The 14,426-nt window shown below is 41.3% G+C and overlaps 1 protein-coding gene across 15 annotated transcripts; it reads left to right on the forward strand.

The window, feature by feature from the left end:
- Positions 1-1,405: 1,405 nt before the first annotated feature.
- On the forward strand, positions 1,406-13,930 carry LOC113026627 (long-chain fatty acid transport protein 2-like). Of its 15 annotated transcripts, none has more exons than XM_080304657.1 (13): positions 5,707-6,763; positions 6,995-7,047; positions 7,399-7,569; positions 8,591-9,451; positions 9,595-9,804; positions 9,888-10,043; positions 10,255-10,379; positions 10,476-10,670; positions 10,756-10,846; positions 11,022-11,220; positions 11,299-11,396; positions 12,367-12,497; positions 12,610-13,930. In XM_080304657.1, exons 4-13 carry the CDS (start codon positions 8,836-8,838, stop codon positions 12,784-12,786), a joined length of 1,998 nt encoding a protein of 665 aa, XP_080160783.1. In that variant the 5' UTR covers positions 5,707-6,763; positions 6,995-7,047; positions 7,399-7,569; positions 8,591-8,835; the 3' UTR covers positions 12,787-13,930. The 15 variants fall into 15 exon arrangements, with proteins under 15 accessions (XP_080160781.1, XP_080160783.1, XP_080160786.1 ...); XM_080304660.1 differs by having other exon boundaries at positions 7,399-7,414; XM_080304659.1 differs by having other exon boundaries at positions 7,467-7,569.
- The last annotated feature ends 496 nt before the right edge of the window (positions 13,931-14,426 follow it).

The raw sequence follows: 14,426 nt of genomic DNA on the forward strand, positions 1-14,426 counted from the left end.
CCAAAGTCAGAGTATTTTCAATTCAATTTTATTTATGCAGCACCAAATCAAAACAACAGTCACCTCAAGGTCCTTTATATTGTAAGGTAGACCGTACAATAATACATACAGAGGAAAAACTCAACAATAATACGACTTTGGCGACACCGGAAAGGACAAACTCCCTTTTAACAGGAAGAAACTTCCAGCAGAACCAGGCTCAGGGAGGGGCAGCCATGCTGTGATGGGCTGGGGTGAGAGGAGGAGGAGGACAGGATAAAAAACGTACAGTGGAAGAGAGACAGAGATTAATAACAAGTATCATTCAGTGCAGAGAGGTCTATTAACCCATAGTGAGTGAGAAAGGTGATTAAAGAAGAAATACTCAGTCCATCATGGGAGTCCCCCAGCAGTCTACACCTATTGCAGCATAACTAATGGAGGACTCAGGGTCACCTGATCCAGCCCTAACTATATGCTTCAGCAATAAGGAAAGTTTTAAGCCTAATCTTAAAGTAACGTGTGTTTTGGGATAAGTTGTAGGAATCTTCTACATTGAGGCAGACTGAAAACAGTCAAGAGAGGCAACATCGTCTTAAATGGGACATATGGTCATGTGAAAAAGAACACATCCATAGGACCCTATACAGTCGTTTGACTTGGCAGCCAGGTGCTGCTGAGCAGTAAATTACCTGCTTCCCGGTTCTGGGACGACTACAGAAAATATGCCACAGTCATACAGTACATAGGTGAAATTATCCGTTATCTCTTCTTTTTCTCTTCAAACAGAAACTCAGTAATAAAATCCACAAAGTCAGACTTGCAGTAGGCAACGGGATCAGAGCAGATGTTTGGAGGGACTTTGTGAGACGATTTGGAGAAATTCAAATCAGTGAATTTTATGCATCAACCGAGGGAAAATTTGCTCTGTTGATGCATAGCACTCTGAAATATAGCAGCAAAATGGGAGATCATGGGCGAGACAGGTAAAGATCCATGTTTCAGCTTACACTGTGAAGTATGAAGCAGTGTGTTAGCTTTTTCTTTTGAATTTGTAGATGTTTTTTCCATATGCTGTGATCAAAGACAAAGGAGAGCATTTGAGGGATTCATATGGTTTCTTCATAGAGGTTGAGAAAGGTGTGTTACTTCCAGGAAGGTTATAATGCAAAATATCTTTTTTCTTCTCTTTTCTTCTCAAGTTCTCACCCATGCATCTTTTCAAATGCTATAAACATTTTATATGCCTTAATCCAAACCTACACAGTTCCTTTTCTCAGCCACAGTGTACCTCACCATGCACAAAATGAAAGTTTAAAAGACTCAGAAATGCAATGTCTTTACAACATGTATCATGCATCTTGCCTTTAAAATATAACAACCCCAAATATGACTTCTCCTGTACTTTGATCAGGTGAACCTGGACTTCTGGTGACTGAAATAACAGCCAAAGCTCCATTCACTGGTTATGTGAGAGACATGAAGCAAACTGAGAAAAAGAAGCTGCACAACGTCTTCAAGAAAGGTGATCTGTACTTCAACACTGGCGACCTGCTGCGCATCGATGAGGATAATTTCATGTACTTCCACGATCGTGTTGACGACACATTCAGGTGAGCGCATGTTTTGAAATAATGCTTAAAAACGTGAGCTCACACAGAGCACTGAAAACAAAAAATGTCAACAAATGGAAAGGAGAGAACATAGCTACAGCTGAGGTGGCCGACATCCTTGTGCTGACTGACTGTGTTAAAGAAGCCAATGTTTACGGAGTCAAAGTGCCAGGTACATGTTGCTTTGTTGCTGCGCTTGCACCAAAACCAAGAAACATATGTTCAAATCAAAGTACACTGCACTTAGTTTGATTACTGAATCAATGATCAAACTGTTTCACAATGTTTTCCAGCATTTTCTTGGCAAAATGTAAAAACACATTCTCAATAGATGGGTAACTTTTAGCTCCAAGATGGTATTAACAAACCTCACCAAACTTTGAATCTTTTATATATTGGTGCATTTATTAAAAATATTTGCTTTACACCAAATATCACTACAGAAAATAATTGGACTCTTCCTCTACATTCACTTCTTTTGTTCTAATCTAGAAATTTTCAGACATTCTAAAAATTTCAATGAGAGGATTATGAAATGTAGTGATCGATCATAAAACCTGCCCTATTTTCTCAGTGGTGTTTGCACTTGGTAGGTCAGTTGAAGTCGTGCTGCGGTCATGAACTTTCACTGATGGATTCGACTTTAGAAGTACGCAAGTTTTATTAACTTTAGACTTCGTGACACTAGAGTGCAGCAGGGTTATCCTTCTTTGTCAGTCAGAGGATTGTACCCTATATTTCAGTATAGCTTATCTGAAGCAGTGATCACAGGGGGCAAAGGGTGTACAGGCAAAGAGTTTAAAGCATACCATGATGACTGAATGCAACATTGTGACATTGAAGATAAAAGCTGACAGTGACAATAAATGAGACATCTGAAAGCACCGTAATTTTTAAACGGAGTTAAAATGCTTTTGGTCCAAACTCACTTTATTTTAAATTTAATGCTGCTATAGATTATGACAAACCCCCTTGCTTGTTTCTGGCTATTCAAGAAAAATGCACCATCTACCTCATTTCCATTTGTCATGGGTCTGTGCTGGCAGACCATGTGGAGAGAGGAGGTGGACCCAAATGCAGACACTTGTACCAAATCTATGATTTAACAAAGAGCGAGCCGTTTATTGATGGCTGAATCCGGTCTTTAAGTCTGACATCATTGGCCGTGCTTGGGCCCAAACTCCTCTTCAGGTCCCAAAGTCAAACGAACACTGCAGTATCACTGGGAGTTAAAAACTGTCTAAATCCTTTCATCTGTAATAAAATGATCAGCGTTGCTGCTCTACCAGGTGTAACAATTAAGTTTAACATCCAGGCATCCACGAAAACCAAATTTATGAAATTTAACGGAGTCAGAAGTTAGCAGGGAGTTAGCTTGCTAGTTTCTGTGTGATTCTTACTCTGAATCTGAATAAGTATGCAGGACCACTGAGTGCCGTAAGACCAACTCTTTACTCACTGTATTACCGCCTCCTGGCATGCATTGCCAGTGCGTAACACGTAATTACACAATCGAACAATAAACACATACTGCCCATACAACAAATGTACCAGGGACAATTATGAATACACCACATCTCCCCTTTTAAACAAAAACAGAATATTTCTTTTCTCAGGACAGAACCTTCGAGTGGACTACCTTTTGATAATTTTTTTCTTTTTCAAAGCCAAACAAAAACATCTGGCAAACAAACTGCATCACATTTTTAACCTTTTGTTTTTATTTCCTTTTTTCATTTCTCTCTTCTTCTTTTTTTGACAACTCTTTTTGATTTGTTTTACTCTGCTCTACAAAACCATTGTAACACAGTTATATAACAACAACCTTTTTTTTCTCTTATAGATCTAACTTTTTAGCTTTAACTATTGCCCTCCCTGACTTGGTTCAGACAACATCAGCGTTAACAGGTGTAGCAGGGATTACACTGGGTGTTTGTGGTTTCTGCAACACAGGCACATTAGCAGGTTCGTGCACTGGTGAACTTAAAGGAATCAAATGCATGTGATTACGCCTCACAGTCCCTTGTGGTAACTCCACTGTGTATGATCGTGGTATAGAGTGATTTTAGATAACAGTCCCTGGAGTTTTGACATCGGCACCCAAACTTGCTCTCCAGGGGACAGGCTGCATAAAGGTTTTGCACGGTGGCGCCTGTTAGACATTGCCATGTCCATCATCCTCTTCTCCCTTTCCTTTTGAGCAAGCAGTGCGCCGTCCGGCAGTGTACGCTCCAGCTGCGATGGAAGTGTTGGCCGTGTGGTTCGCAGACGTCTGCCCATTAAAAGCTCAGTCAGCTGTATCCGGCCTGGAGTGGTGTAGCTCTATAGGCAAGAAGAGCTAGATAAGGATCAGCTGCTTTTTTCAGAAGATTTTTTACAGTCTGTACAGCACGTTCTGCTTCTGAGCACCATCTCAGAGATTTCTTGACTCAGCCCGGGCCACCACACTGTTTGGCGTGCACAAGCTTTACATTTTACAACACCTTGATGTCCTTCGTGTAGTTTTTCCAGCACCTTGTTTCTCATCGCTGAAGGAATGACAAGCCGTGTATCTTTTAGCAAAAGGCCGTCTTGTGAGCGTGGCTCGGTCAGGCCAGTAATTTCTCAGTAAAGGCTCTTGTTTTGCATGTTCTGGCCAGCCTTGGGTGCACATGTCCATGACGCGAGCACAAACACTGTCGCTTTTCAGTTGTTCCTTCAGTGTTTGCATATATGAGGAACTGACAGGCATGTTTGTTACAATACTGTCCACTTATACAGGGAGTGCAGAATTATTAGGCAAATGAGTATTTTGTCCACATCATCCTCTTCATGCATGTTGTCTTACTCCAAGCTGTATAGGCTCGAAAGCCTACTACCAATTAAGCATATTAGGTGATGTGCATCTCTGTAATGAGAAGGGGTGTGGTCTAATGACATCAACACCCTATATCAGGTGTGCATAATTATTAGGCAACATCCTTTCCTTTGGTAAAATGGGTCAAAAGAAGGACTTGACAGGCTCAGAAAAGTCAAAAATAGTGAGATATCTTGCAGAGGGATGAAGCAGTCTCAAAATTGCAAAGCTTCTGAGGCGTGATCATCGAACAATCAAGCGTTTCATTCAAAATAGTCAACAGGGTCGCAAGAAGCGTGTGGAAAAACCAAGGCGCAAAATAACTGCCCATGAACTGAGAAAAGTCAAGCGTGCAGCTGCCAAGATGCCACTTGCCACCAGTTTGGCCATATTTCAGAGCTGCAACATCACTGGAGTGCCCAAAAGCACAAAGTGTGCAATACTCAGAGACATGGCCAAGGTAAGAAAGGCTGAAAGACGACCACCACTGAACAAGACACACAAGCTGAAACGTCAAGACTGGGCCAAGAAATATCTCAAGACTGGTTTTTCTAAGGTTTTATGGACTGATGAAATGAGAGTGAGTCTTGATGGGCCAGATGGATGGGCCCGTGGCTGGATTGGTAAAGGGCAGAGAGCTCCAGTCCGACTCAGACGCCAGCAAGGTGGAGGTGGAGTACTGGTTTGGGCTGGTATCATCAAAGATGAGCTTGTGGGGCCTTTTCGGGTTGAGGATGGAGTCAAGCTCAACTCCCTGCCAGTTTCTGGAAGACACCTTCTTCAAGCAGTGGTACAGGAAGAAGTCTGCATCCTTCAAGAAAAACATGATTTTCATGCAGGACAATGCTCCATCACACGCGTCCAAGTACTCCACAGCGTGGCTGGCAAGAAAGGGTATAAAAGAAGAAAAACTAATGACATGGCCACCTTGTTCACCTGATCTGAACCCCATTGAGAACCTGTGGTCCATCATCAAATGTGAGATTTACAAGGAGGGAAAACAGTACACCTCTCTGAACAGTGTCTGGGAGGCTGTGGTTGCTACTGCACGCAATGTTGATGGTGAACAGATCAAAACACTGACAGAATCCATGGATGGCAGGCTTTTGAGTGTCCTTGCAAAGAAAGGTGGCTATATTGGTCGCTGTTTTGTTTTTGAATGTCAGAAATGTATATTTGTGAATGTGGAGATGTTATATTGGTTTCACTGGTAAAAATAAATAATTGAAATGGGTATATATTTGTTTTTTGTTAAGTTGCCTAATAATTCTGCACAGTAATAGTCACCTGCACACACAGATATCCCCCTAAAATAGCTAAAACTAAAAACAAACTAAAAACTACTTCCAAAAACATTCAGCTTTGATATTAATGAGTTTTTTGGGTTCATTGAGAACATGGTTGTTGTTCAATAATAACATTATTCCTCAAAAATACAACTTGCCTAATAATTCTGCACTCCCTGTATGTCTGTGCTTTCCATTAGCTCTTTGTCTGACATGTTCACTGTTTTTTTCAGAGGCGAGCGGGACAAAGTATCTGCTGTCCAGAGCGATTTCCCTGGGGCGTACTGCACATTGTACGAGTAACGCATGAGTCTCATTCTGAATCGCTAGATCCTGGGTGGCAAGAGATCCAGAGCTTGTCCTCCCAGTAAGGAAACGAGAGGTTTGTGGTCCGTTTCGAGACAAAAATGTTTACCAATCAGGAAATCACGAAATCGCTCAAACGCCCATGTAGACTAGACGCCAGTGCCTCTTTTTCTACTTGTGCCTATCGTGGTTCAGTAGGAGAAAGGGACCTCGATGCATACGCCACTGGTCGCCATCCTTCTTCCCACAGCTGCAAAAGAATACCTGCGAGACCATAGGATGAACCATCTGCTGATACTTTAATGTCTCTGTTGGGGTCATACATTGCGAGCACTGGGGGTGAGGTCAGGGCATCTCTTAATGTTTTGAAAGCTCTTGCTTGGTCAGTTCCCCCAGTACCATGCATTCTTTGTGGAAAGAAGATCTCGCAGGGCTTTGTCTTTTTCAGCTAAATGGGGGATGAACTTGCCCACTTGATTCACCATGCCCAGAAAACTGCGCAACTCTGACACATTAGTTGGCTCCGTCATTTCTGTAATCATAATACAAAAGGGACATGAAATTTAAAATGCTAGGTCAAAAAACCCAGCCCATGACATCATGCTTTGTCCTGTAGTGTGTTTGTCATGTTTCACATGTTTTGTCATTGTTTAACTTTTGTCTTCAGGTCAGGAGGGAAGAGCCGGGATGCAAATTATTGAGATGACAGCGTTGCACTTCTGGCTGCACATTTTAATGACAAGGTGTTTTAAATGATCTTTGCCTTCATAATAATTTTATTAAAGCTGTGATTTCATACACACACCCTCCATATCCATATCTATATCCATAGAGATCGTCTGTAATCCCTGGGCAACAGCAGCAAGTTGTGAACAGAAGTTAAGCTTCCAATAAATTGTGGATAACATAAACCCAACATATAAACTGTTTTGTTTTGTATCTGATTTTTCTTCTTCTTCTTTTTTTTGCTGCAGAGATATTGAAACAGGTGCAAAGTTGTTTGCAACTTGTGAATTTTGACTCGAGGGTGAGTCATCTCAAGAGTAACAAATCTTTTGATGCATGTTTAAAGATTTGTTTGAACATCTATATGTCATGGTCCTGAGTCTGCCGACTCAGTGTTTTGTGTCTCTTTATGCTTTTGTTTATTCTGAGTATGTATTCTGTTATGATTTGCCATTTGTTAGGTTTCTGTTCTGTGCTTGCCCTGGTCCCACGTCTGTGTTCTGTCTGTCTATGGTGTCACACTGTCTGTTTGTGAATCTGTCTGTTTAGTTCAGTGTCTTATCTGGTTCTCTGTGTCTGAGTTTCCTGTTTTATTCTGAAGGTCCCCGTCTCATGTGAGTGTGTTCAGTTTACGTTTCCCCTGTCCCGCCAGCTCCGACTTCTCCCAGGTGTGTTGCCCTCCTGTTTCTCATCCCCTGATTACTGCTGTGTGTATTTAAGCCCTGTGTGTTCTCCTGCCTGCTGCCGGTTCGTCTGTGTTCCACAGTGTTTCGTTCCTCTCGCTGCGCCTCTCTGCCCCGCACCTCGTTTCGTGTGTTCTCAGGTTTGTTATTTAGTTTTCCCAGTTTAGGTTTCTTTAGTTACTTGTCATCCCTCACTGCCTGTTTGCCATTACACCACCTTGTAAATAAATGTCACTCGAATCATCAGTCATTGCCTGCATTTTGGGTCCTCCTTTCCCCCAACACCACACGGCTCGCCTCGGCAGCCGTGACACTATAAATCTGACCATACACACACACATACACACACACACATACACACAGTAATAAACTATACTGCTAAAGTAATAGACCACTTAAAAGCTTTTAGACAGAAGCAGATTTACTCAAAACTGACTGAGAGGTCCAAAACTGCACTGAATTTAGCTTTTGAAGTGTTACTCCTGATATGGAATTTAGCCTGCGTTTGTTTACACAAGGCAATAAAGCAGTAAGAAACATACATATTCACTAGAGTTAATCAGGAACCTCCACTATACATACTTTGTAAATATGTAAACTCCAGCCAGCAGCAGGTTACGAAATCCTCTCTGACATCTTTGAAGCTCAATAATTAACAGCTGTCTGGCTTTTCTGGCACACAACTTCTTGTTACTATTACTAATATTTCCACAACAGATACATGTTAATTGGAATTTATACAGTTGAAACTTAGGACCACTGGGAAAAACATAAACTGGGGATCATAACGTTTAGAATGTTTTGCTGTTAGGAGGGACTGTCAAAGCTGCTGTCCTGTTGGCGCTGCCTCAAGTCATAAAACAGAGGCCTCGACCAGATTTCCTGCAGCTTCTCACATTCAGAGCCAGGAGTAGGCTCTCTGTGCATACTCCTCTTTGTATGCACAAACGTCTCGGTATGAGGAGTCTTCTTAGTAATCTCATTATAAACAGTGAGGTCAGAAACATCGGGGCCTTGACTGCCTAATTCCCCGATGTTGCTGGCTGATGCAGCGGACACAGAAAAGGGTTTCACTTTCCTTCTAGACAGTTATTGTTGATAGTCAGAGTATTTGGTGCTAGTTAAAAGGTTCCTCTGAATTTTTGCCTTGTGCCCCAACAGACTCACCAGTGGCTCTTGGCAAAACTGCAAGTTAAAGATTAACTTGCACCTGCCCTTCTGTGTGAGCGAACACAGCCCAGCAAAAGCTTAGCTGAGATCCGACAATCTCCAGCCTGTCTTCACGTTCAGGTCATCAGGTGCTACCCTCTCACCGTCTGTTTGGGCTTCATTTTGGTCCACTAGCACAATCTAAAGTGGTCACTCGGTATAAAGCCAGTGAAAGGCCTAAAACACGTGAAAGCAGTATGTTATACTGTAAATCATTGATGCAGCTCATCTGGTTGTTCACTAGCAATACAAAATGCTTTTCAACCTTTGGAATTTCTCAGTGCTCCTCCTCCTGCTCCACATGCCTTTTTATACCTCTGCTTTGTCTTCAGCAGGACAGCTGTGAGACAAACATGTTGGTCTGGACAGTGTGTGCGGCTTTGATTGCATGTGGCGTTTTACTCCGCCATTCTTCCTTCCTCCAGGATGTCCAATTCGTGCTCACTAAAATAAAAGTAAGGCGGTTCATCGAAAAGTGCGTGCAGACTAATTACTCAATCCTGGACCGCTTTTTAGAGCTGGTGAAGACGCAGCCGCACAAGCCTTTCGTTTATTTTAAAGATGAAACGTTCACCTACCGGGACGCAGACGTCCTGAGCAACAAAGTTGCGAGAGCGTTTCTGCAGGCTGGATGCGTAAAAGAAGGAGACACGGTGGCGCTGTTCCTGGGGAACCAGCCGATGTTCCTGTGGCTCTGGTTGGGTTTGGTGAAGATTGGATGTGCTGGAGCTTTGCTCAACTCCAACATCAGATCCAAGTCTCTGCTACACTGCCTCAACTGCAGCGGAGCCACAACTCTGGTAGCAGCTGAAGGTAGTACCTGCATTTCTGTCTGCTTTTCCAAGCAATGGAGACAGTAGAGAGCTCATTTACTCAACATTCAATAACCAGATAAATACATAAATAAATAATCTGACAGGCCTGGAGTTCATCAATTGTATGAAACAATTTTCTAGACTTGCTGGATGCAGTGAAGGAGGTGCTGCCCCATCTTCACGAACAGCAGATCAATGTTTTCATCTTAGCTGACAGATGTGAAGTTACAGGTGTGAAAAGCTTCATTGATAAAATGAATCAGGCTTCCTCTGAGCCTATACCCAAGGAGTTAAGGTCCCATTTAACCATGCAGAGTCCAGCAGCCTACATATACACCTCAGGGACAACGGGTAAACTACTTACTGAGATTCACGATGCATCAGTGAAAGAAACAGAAGATTCGCCACCTGAGCCTCTGGCTTGTCTTTAACAGGTCTCCCTAAAGCAGCTTTGATCACTCAAGGCAGAGTGTGGACCATGTCTTTACTTCTGCCTTCATCAGGAGTGAACTCCAAAGATGTGATTTATGATACCCTCCCTCTTTATCACAGCACCGGCTTCCTTGTCTTCACTGGGGCCATTGAGAGGGGTATGAACTCTTTGGATATATACTATTGTGTTTTTTAGATATATGATTGGTGTATGACTTTATTTTATTTATTTTTTTAACCAATGTAATATAAAAACCATAGTTACATATATGTAACTATATGTTACATATTTGTTGAAAAACCCAAAATTTTGACTACTTCCACTGCTACTCTTTAAAGTGTGCTGTTGTCATCTATTGTTGTGTGCAGGTATTCCTGTTGTTCTGAGGAGTAAGTTTTCTGCTTCCCAGTTCTGGGACGACTGCAGAAAATATAATGTCACCGTCATACAGTACATAGGTGAAATTATGCGTTATCTCTGCAACACTCCACAGGTTTGTGCCAACACAGCACCAACATTAATACTACTGTCTCACACAGAAAGGTTTAAAAAACTAACAAACGCATGCTCTTCTTTTCTCTTCAAACAGAAACTCACTGATAAAAACCACAAAGTCAGACTTGCAGTAGGCAACGGGATCAGAGCAGATGTTTGGAGGGACTTTGTGAGACGATTTGGGGAAATTCAAATCAGAGAATTTTACGGAGCAACTGAGGGAAACTTTGCTCTGTTGAATTATAGCAGCAAGATGGGAGCTCTTGGGCGACACACCTTCCTGCACAAGGTAAAAGTCCATGTTTCAGCTCACATTAAGAAGTAAAACCTGTCACTCATGAAGCAGTGTTTTAGCTTTTTTTTTAAACTTACAGATGTTTTTTCCATATGCTGTGATCAAATATGACATAGACAAAGAAGAACCTTTGAGGGATTCTTCTGGTTTTTGCAAGGAGGTTCAGAGAGGTGTGTTACTTGCAGGATGCTTACAAAACCAAAGATTCTTTGTTTCCTGTCCTTTTATTTATATTTCTAAAGTTCTCACCCATGCATCTTTAAAAATAAGTATTTATTGAAATCTCATTAATATTGACTTTAAATATAACAACCCCAAATATGACTTCTCCTGTACTTTGATCAGGTGAACCTGGACTTCTGGTGACTAAAATAACAGCCAAAGCTCCATTCATTGGTTATGTGAGAGACATGAAGCAAACTGAGAAAAAGAAGCTGCGTAACGTCTTCAAGAAAGGTGATCTGTACTTCAACACTGGCGACCTGCTGCGCATCGATGAGGATAATTTCATGTACTTCCACGATCGTGTTGGCGACACATTCAGGTGAGCGCATGTTTTGAAATAATGCTTAAAAATGTGAGCTCACACAGAGCACTGAAAAAATACAAAAATTACCAACAGATGGAAAGGAGAGAACGTAGCTACAGCTGAGGTGGCCGACATCCTCGCGCTGGCTGACTGCATTAAAGAAGCCAATGTTTACGGAGTCAAAGTGCCAGGTACATGTTGCTTTGTTGCTGCGCTTGTGCCAAAACCAAGAAACACATGCTACTGAATCAATGATCAAATTGTTTAACAATGATATCCAGCATTTTTTCTTCGCTATGCATAAAAATGAATTCTTTTTAAAACAAAAAGGAGCTCTAAGATGGCATTACCAAACCTCACCAAACTTTGAATCTTTATATATAGCCGTACAAAATATGGGGGGGGCAATGTTTGCTGCTTGTTGCTCTGTGCTCCATCCAGATGATCCCGCACTACTTCAATAATTTTGTAGTCCAAGATCTGAGGATACAAATTCATGACTGATAGTGATCCATTGTATGTTTTTCTATCCAACTTGTTTTTACTACATTGGCAGTGTGTTTGGGGTCATTGTGAGGCAGAAAAATGAAGCTCTTGTCAATCAAATGCTTTCCAAATACTTCTGCATGGTGGTTTAAAATCAGACCATACTATTCTGCATTCATAATTCCATCAATTTCCAAACAATGGCTGAAATGCAGCCCCAAACCAGCCTCCATTGTGTCTGTAAACACTCAATGTTGTGCTTCTCTCCTCACCTCCTTCGTATATGTTCATGATGGCATGAACCAGAAATTTCATATGTAGATTCATCCCTCCATAACACCTGTCACCACCGATTTTTAGTCTAGTTCTTGTATAATGTGGCATACCTTAGCCTTTTCTCCCTGTTTCACATCCTTTGAATGGCTTCTTGACAGCCACTCTTCTATTGAGATTTCTGATGAGGCTTCTATGAACAGTAGATGGATCAACTTTCCTATTTCTTAAGGACATAACTTTCAGATGTTGTTCATCTGCTGTAGGTTTCTTAGCCCTGTCCTTTTCTTTTGTCCTCCACTTGTCCAGCTTCCTGAGATTTTTTTGACACACTATTGTGAGATTAGCAATACTGAACTTCAGTTAACTCCTGTTTTGTGACTGTTTAACTTTTGTCTCCAGGCCAGGAGGGAAGAGCTGGGATGGCTGCTGTTACTTTGAGAGATGGACTGAAGTTTGACTCCACGGCTGTTTTTAAACATGTCGAGGACTTCCTGCCGTCCTACGCCAGGCCACGCTTTCTGAGGATTCAAGTATGTTTACTCCAGTTATTTTACACTTTTTTGCATTTGTGGGTAAGCCTCTTTGTTGCTTGCATGATTTATTTTATCCACTAATGATTGGTTGTACTGTGATTTATTACAGAGGTCACTGGACATTACAGGCACGTTCAAGCTAATAAAGACGAAAGTAGTGGAGCAGGGCTTCAACCCAAATGAAATAACAGACCCACTCTACTTTCTGAATGAAAAAGAGAAGAACTATACTCCACTCACGCCAGATGTATTTGATTCAATTATAGCAGGAGACGTCAAAATATAAAGTGATTTTACTTTTGAAGAAAAAAATCCACCTTTTCACACACAAGCGAATCATTTGTTGTGTCACTTCTGGTTACACATTTTAATGACAAGGTGTAAAGCATAAATTTATTTTTTGTTCTTTCATGCACACCCCCCATGTTTGAGTTTGATGTACCAATCTGTGAGTGTGGTGATGGGTTCACTAGTTTATTAAATGGATTGCTGTACACCTCCTTCCTGCATTGCATTCTGGTCCGTGTAGGCTTTTGGCAGTGTGGGAGCAAACATATCTTTCTGTCACACATTCTGCTCTCTTTAATATTCATTTAAAACCTCCACACCCAAAGTTTATGCTTTTGTAAGTGGATTTATTCAGTGGCGTAATTCAGCTCATACAGCTGGTTTCATGCAGAATGTATACCCTGAATAACTTTATCTAGTCTTATGTCCCAGAAGCTCACACCAGCTCCCAGCGTAGGTGCTCTTTTTTCACCCTCTGGTTGAGTGATTCGTAGTGTTCAGGAGGCCTGGATTAAAGCCATGGAGCTCAGGCAGGGGAGAGCAAGCTCATTAACCACAGGGTCACTGATGTTAAAAAGGGAATCATAAATGGGGGAATAAAAAATGTTTCTTTCAGTGGTATAATATATTATGCTATTTCTGCCACTGTCCACAAGTCCATCCATCACTTTTGTCCAGTGACTTGCTGTCGATGGATTACCACGGCCCTCGAGAACACGCACAGAAAGATATTTTGTCAACATACAGCAAACTGTAGTGCAGCATTTTACAGGGATGCACGCACATTTTAGGCAGCATTAAACCACAATTGTTCTGAATCTGGCTCAAATTTGAGTGTCAGGATTTAAAGCATCTCCTTTTTCCATCTCACATATCAGATAAGCTGTAAGACACCCAGGAAATGCATTAAATGTATAACACTTTAAATTCATTATATTATTAATTCCTTTCTGATGCCACCCATCAGTTAAATGTCAGGTTACTCAAGAGTTGGTTTGCTGCTGGTAATAACTCTCAACTCCTTGAAGAAACGTAACCATGGCATTTGAACATGTTTATATCAAATCTGTCTTTTCTTTCTTTTTTTAAAAAATATTAGCGATCTGATCACATTTTATAATTAAATGAAAAGTGCCGACGGATGTGCTGTTGTGCTTTGCCTCTCTCTTGCGCTATATTTTTGTGGAGGGGGAAGGGGGGGTGGCGGATCTCTAGTTTTTCCAGGTGAATACTTTAAAATCTCCACACAAATTTTTTATTGGATAAAGATTATTTTTAATTTTTTATTTATTTGATCCAAATAAGTTACTTCATTGTTTGGAGCTACAGGAGGAGCTGACGTCATTTTAATATTCCATTTTTTAAATATGCACTTACACTCACTCACACGATGCATAATTACAACCATGCATCCATAGTACACTCACACAGAAATGTAGACATGACAAAAGCATAAAAATAATTATCTTAGATCTGAGAGCCAAAGCTGGAGGCGAATGCGGGAGACATTTTCACAGGTTAAGAAATGGATCAATGAACTTCCCAAACTCTAAGAAAGCTGACTGTGAGCACACAATATCCTTATAAAAAGCAGCCAATGCCGAACACCCCCAACCCCCACCAAAACATGGATTTTAG

The sequence above is a fragment of the Astatotilapia calliptera genome, chromosome 7 (assembly GCF_964374335.1).
Source record: "Astatotilapia calliptera chromosome 7, fAstCal68.1, whole genome shotgun sequence".
NCBI lineage: Eukaryota > Metazoa > Chordata > Actinopteri > Cichliformes > Cichlidae > Astatotilapia > Astatotilapia calliptera.

Excerpts from the sequence above, each read along its gene's own strand:
- LOC113026627 (XM_080304655.1), top strand. The coding sequence starts at position 8,836 with ATGTTATACTGTAAATCATTGATGCAGCTCATCTGGTTGTTCACTAGC. Across the intron at positions 10,847-11,021 it reads TTGCAAGGAGGTTCAGAGAG|GTGAACCTGGACTTCTGGTG; the intron begins GTGTGTTACTTG and ends TACTTTGATCAG. Across the intron at positions 11,221-11,298 it reads CGTGTTGGCGACACATTCAG|ATGGAAAGGAGAGAACGTAG; the intron begins GTGAGCGCATGT and ends AATTACCAACAG.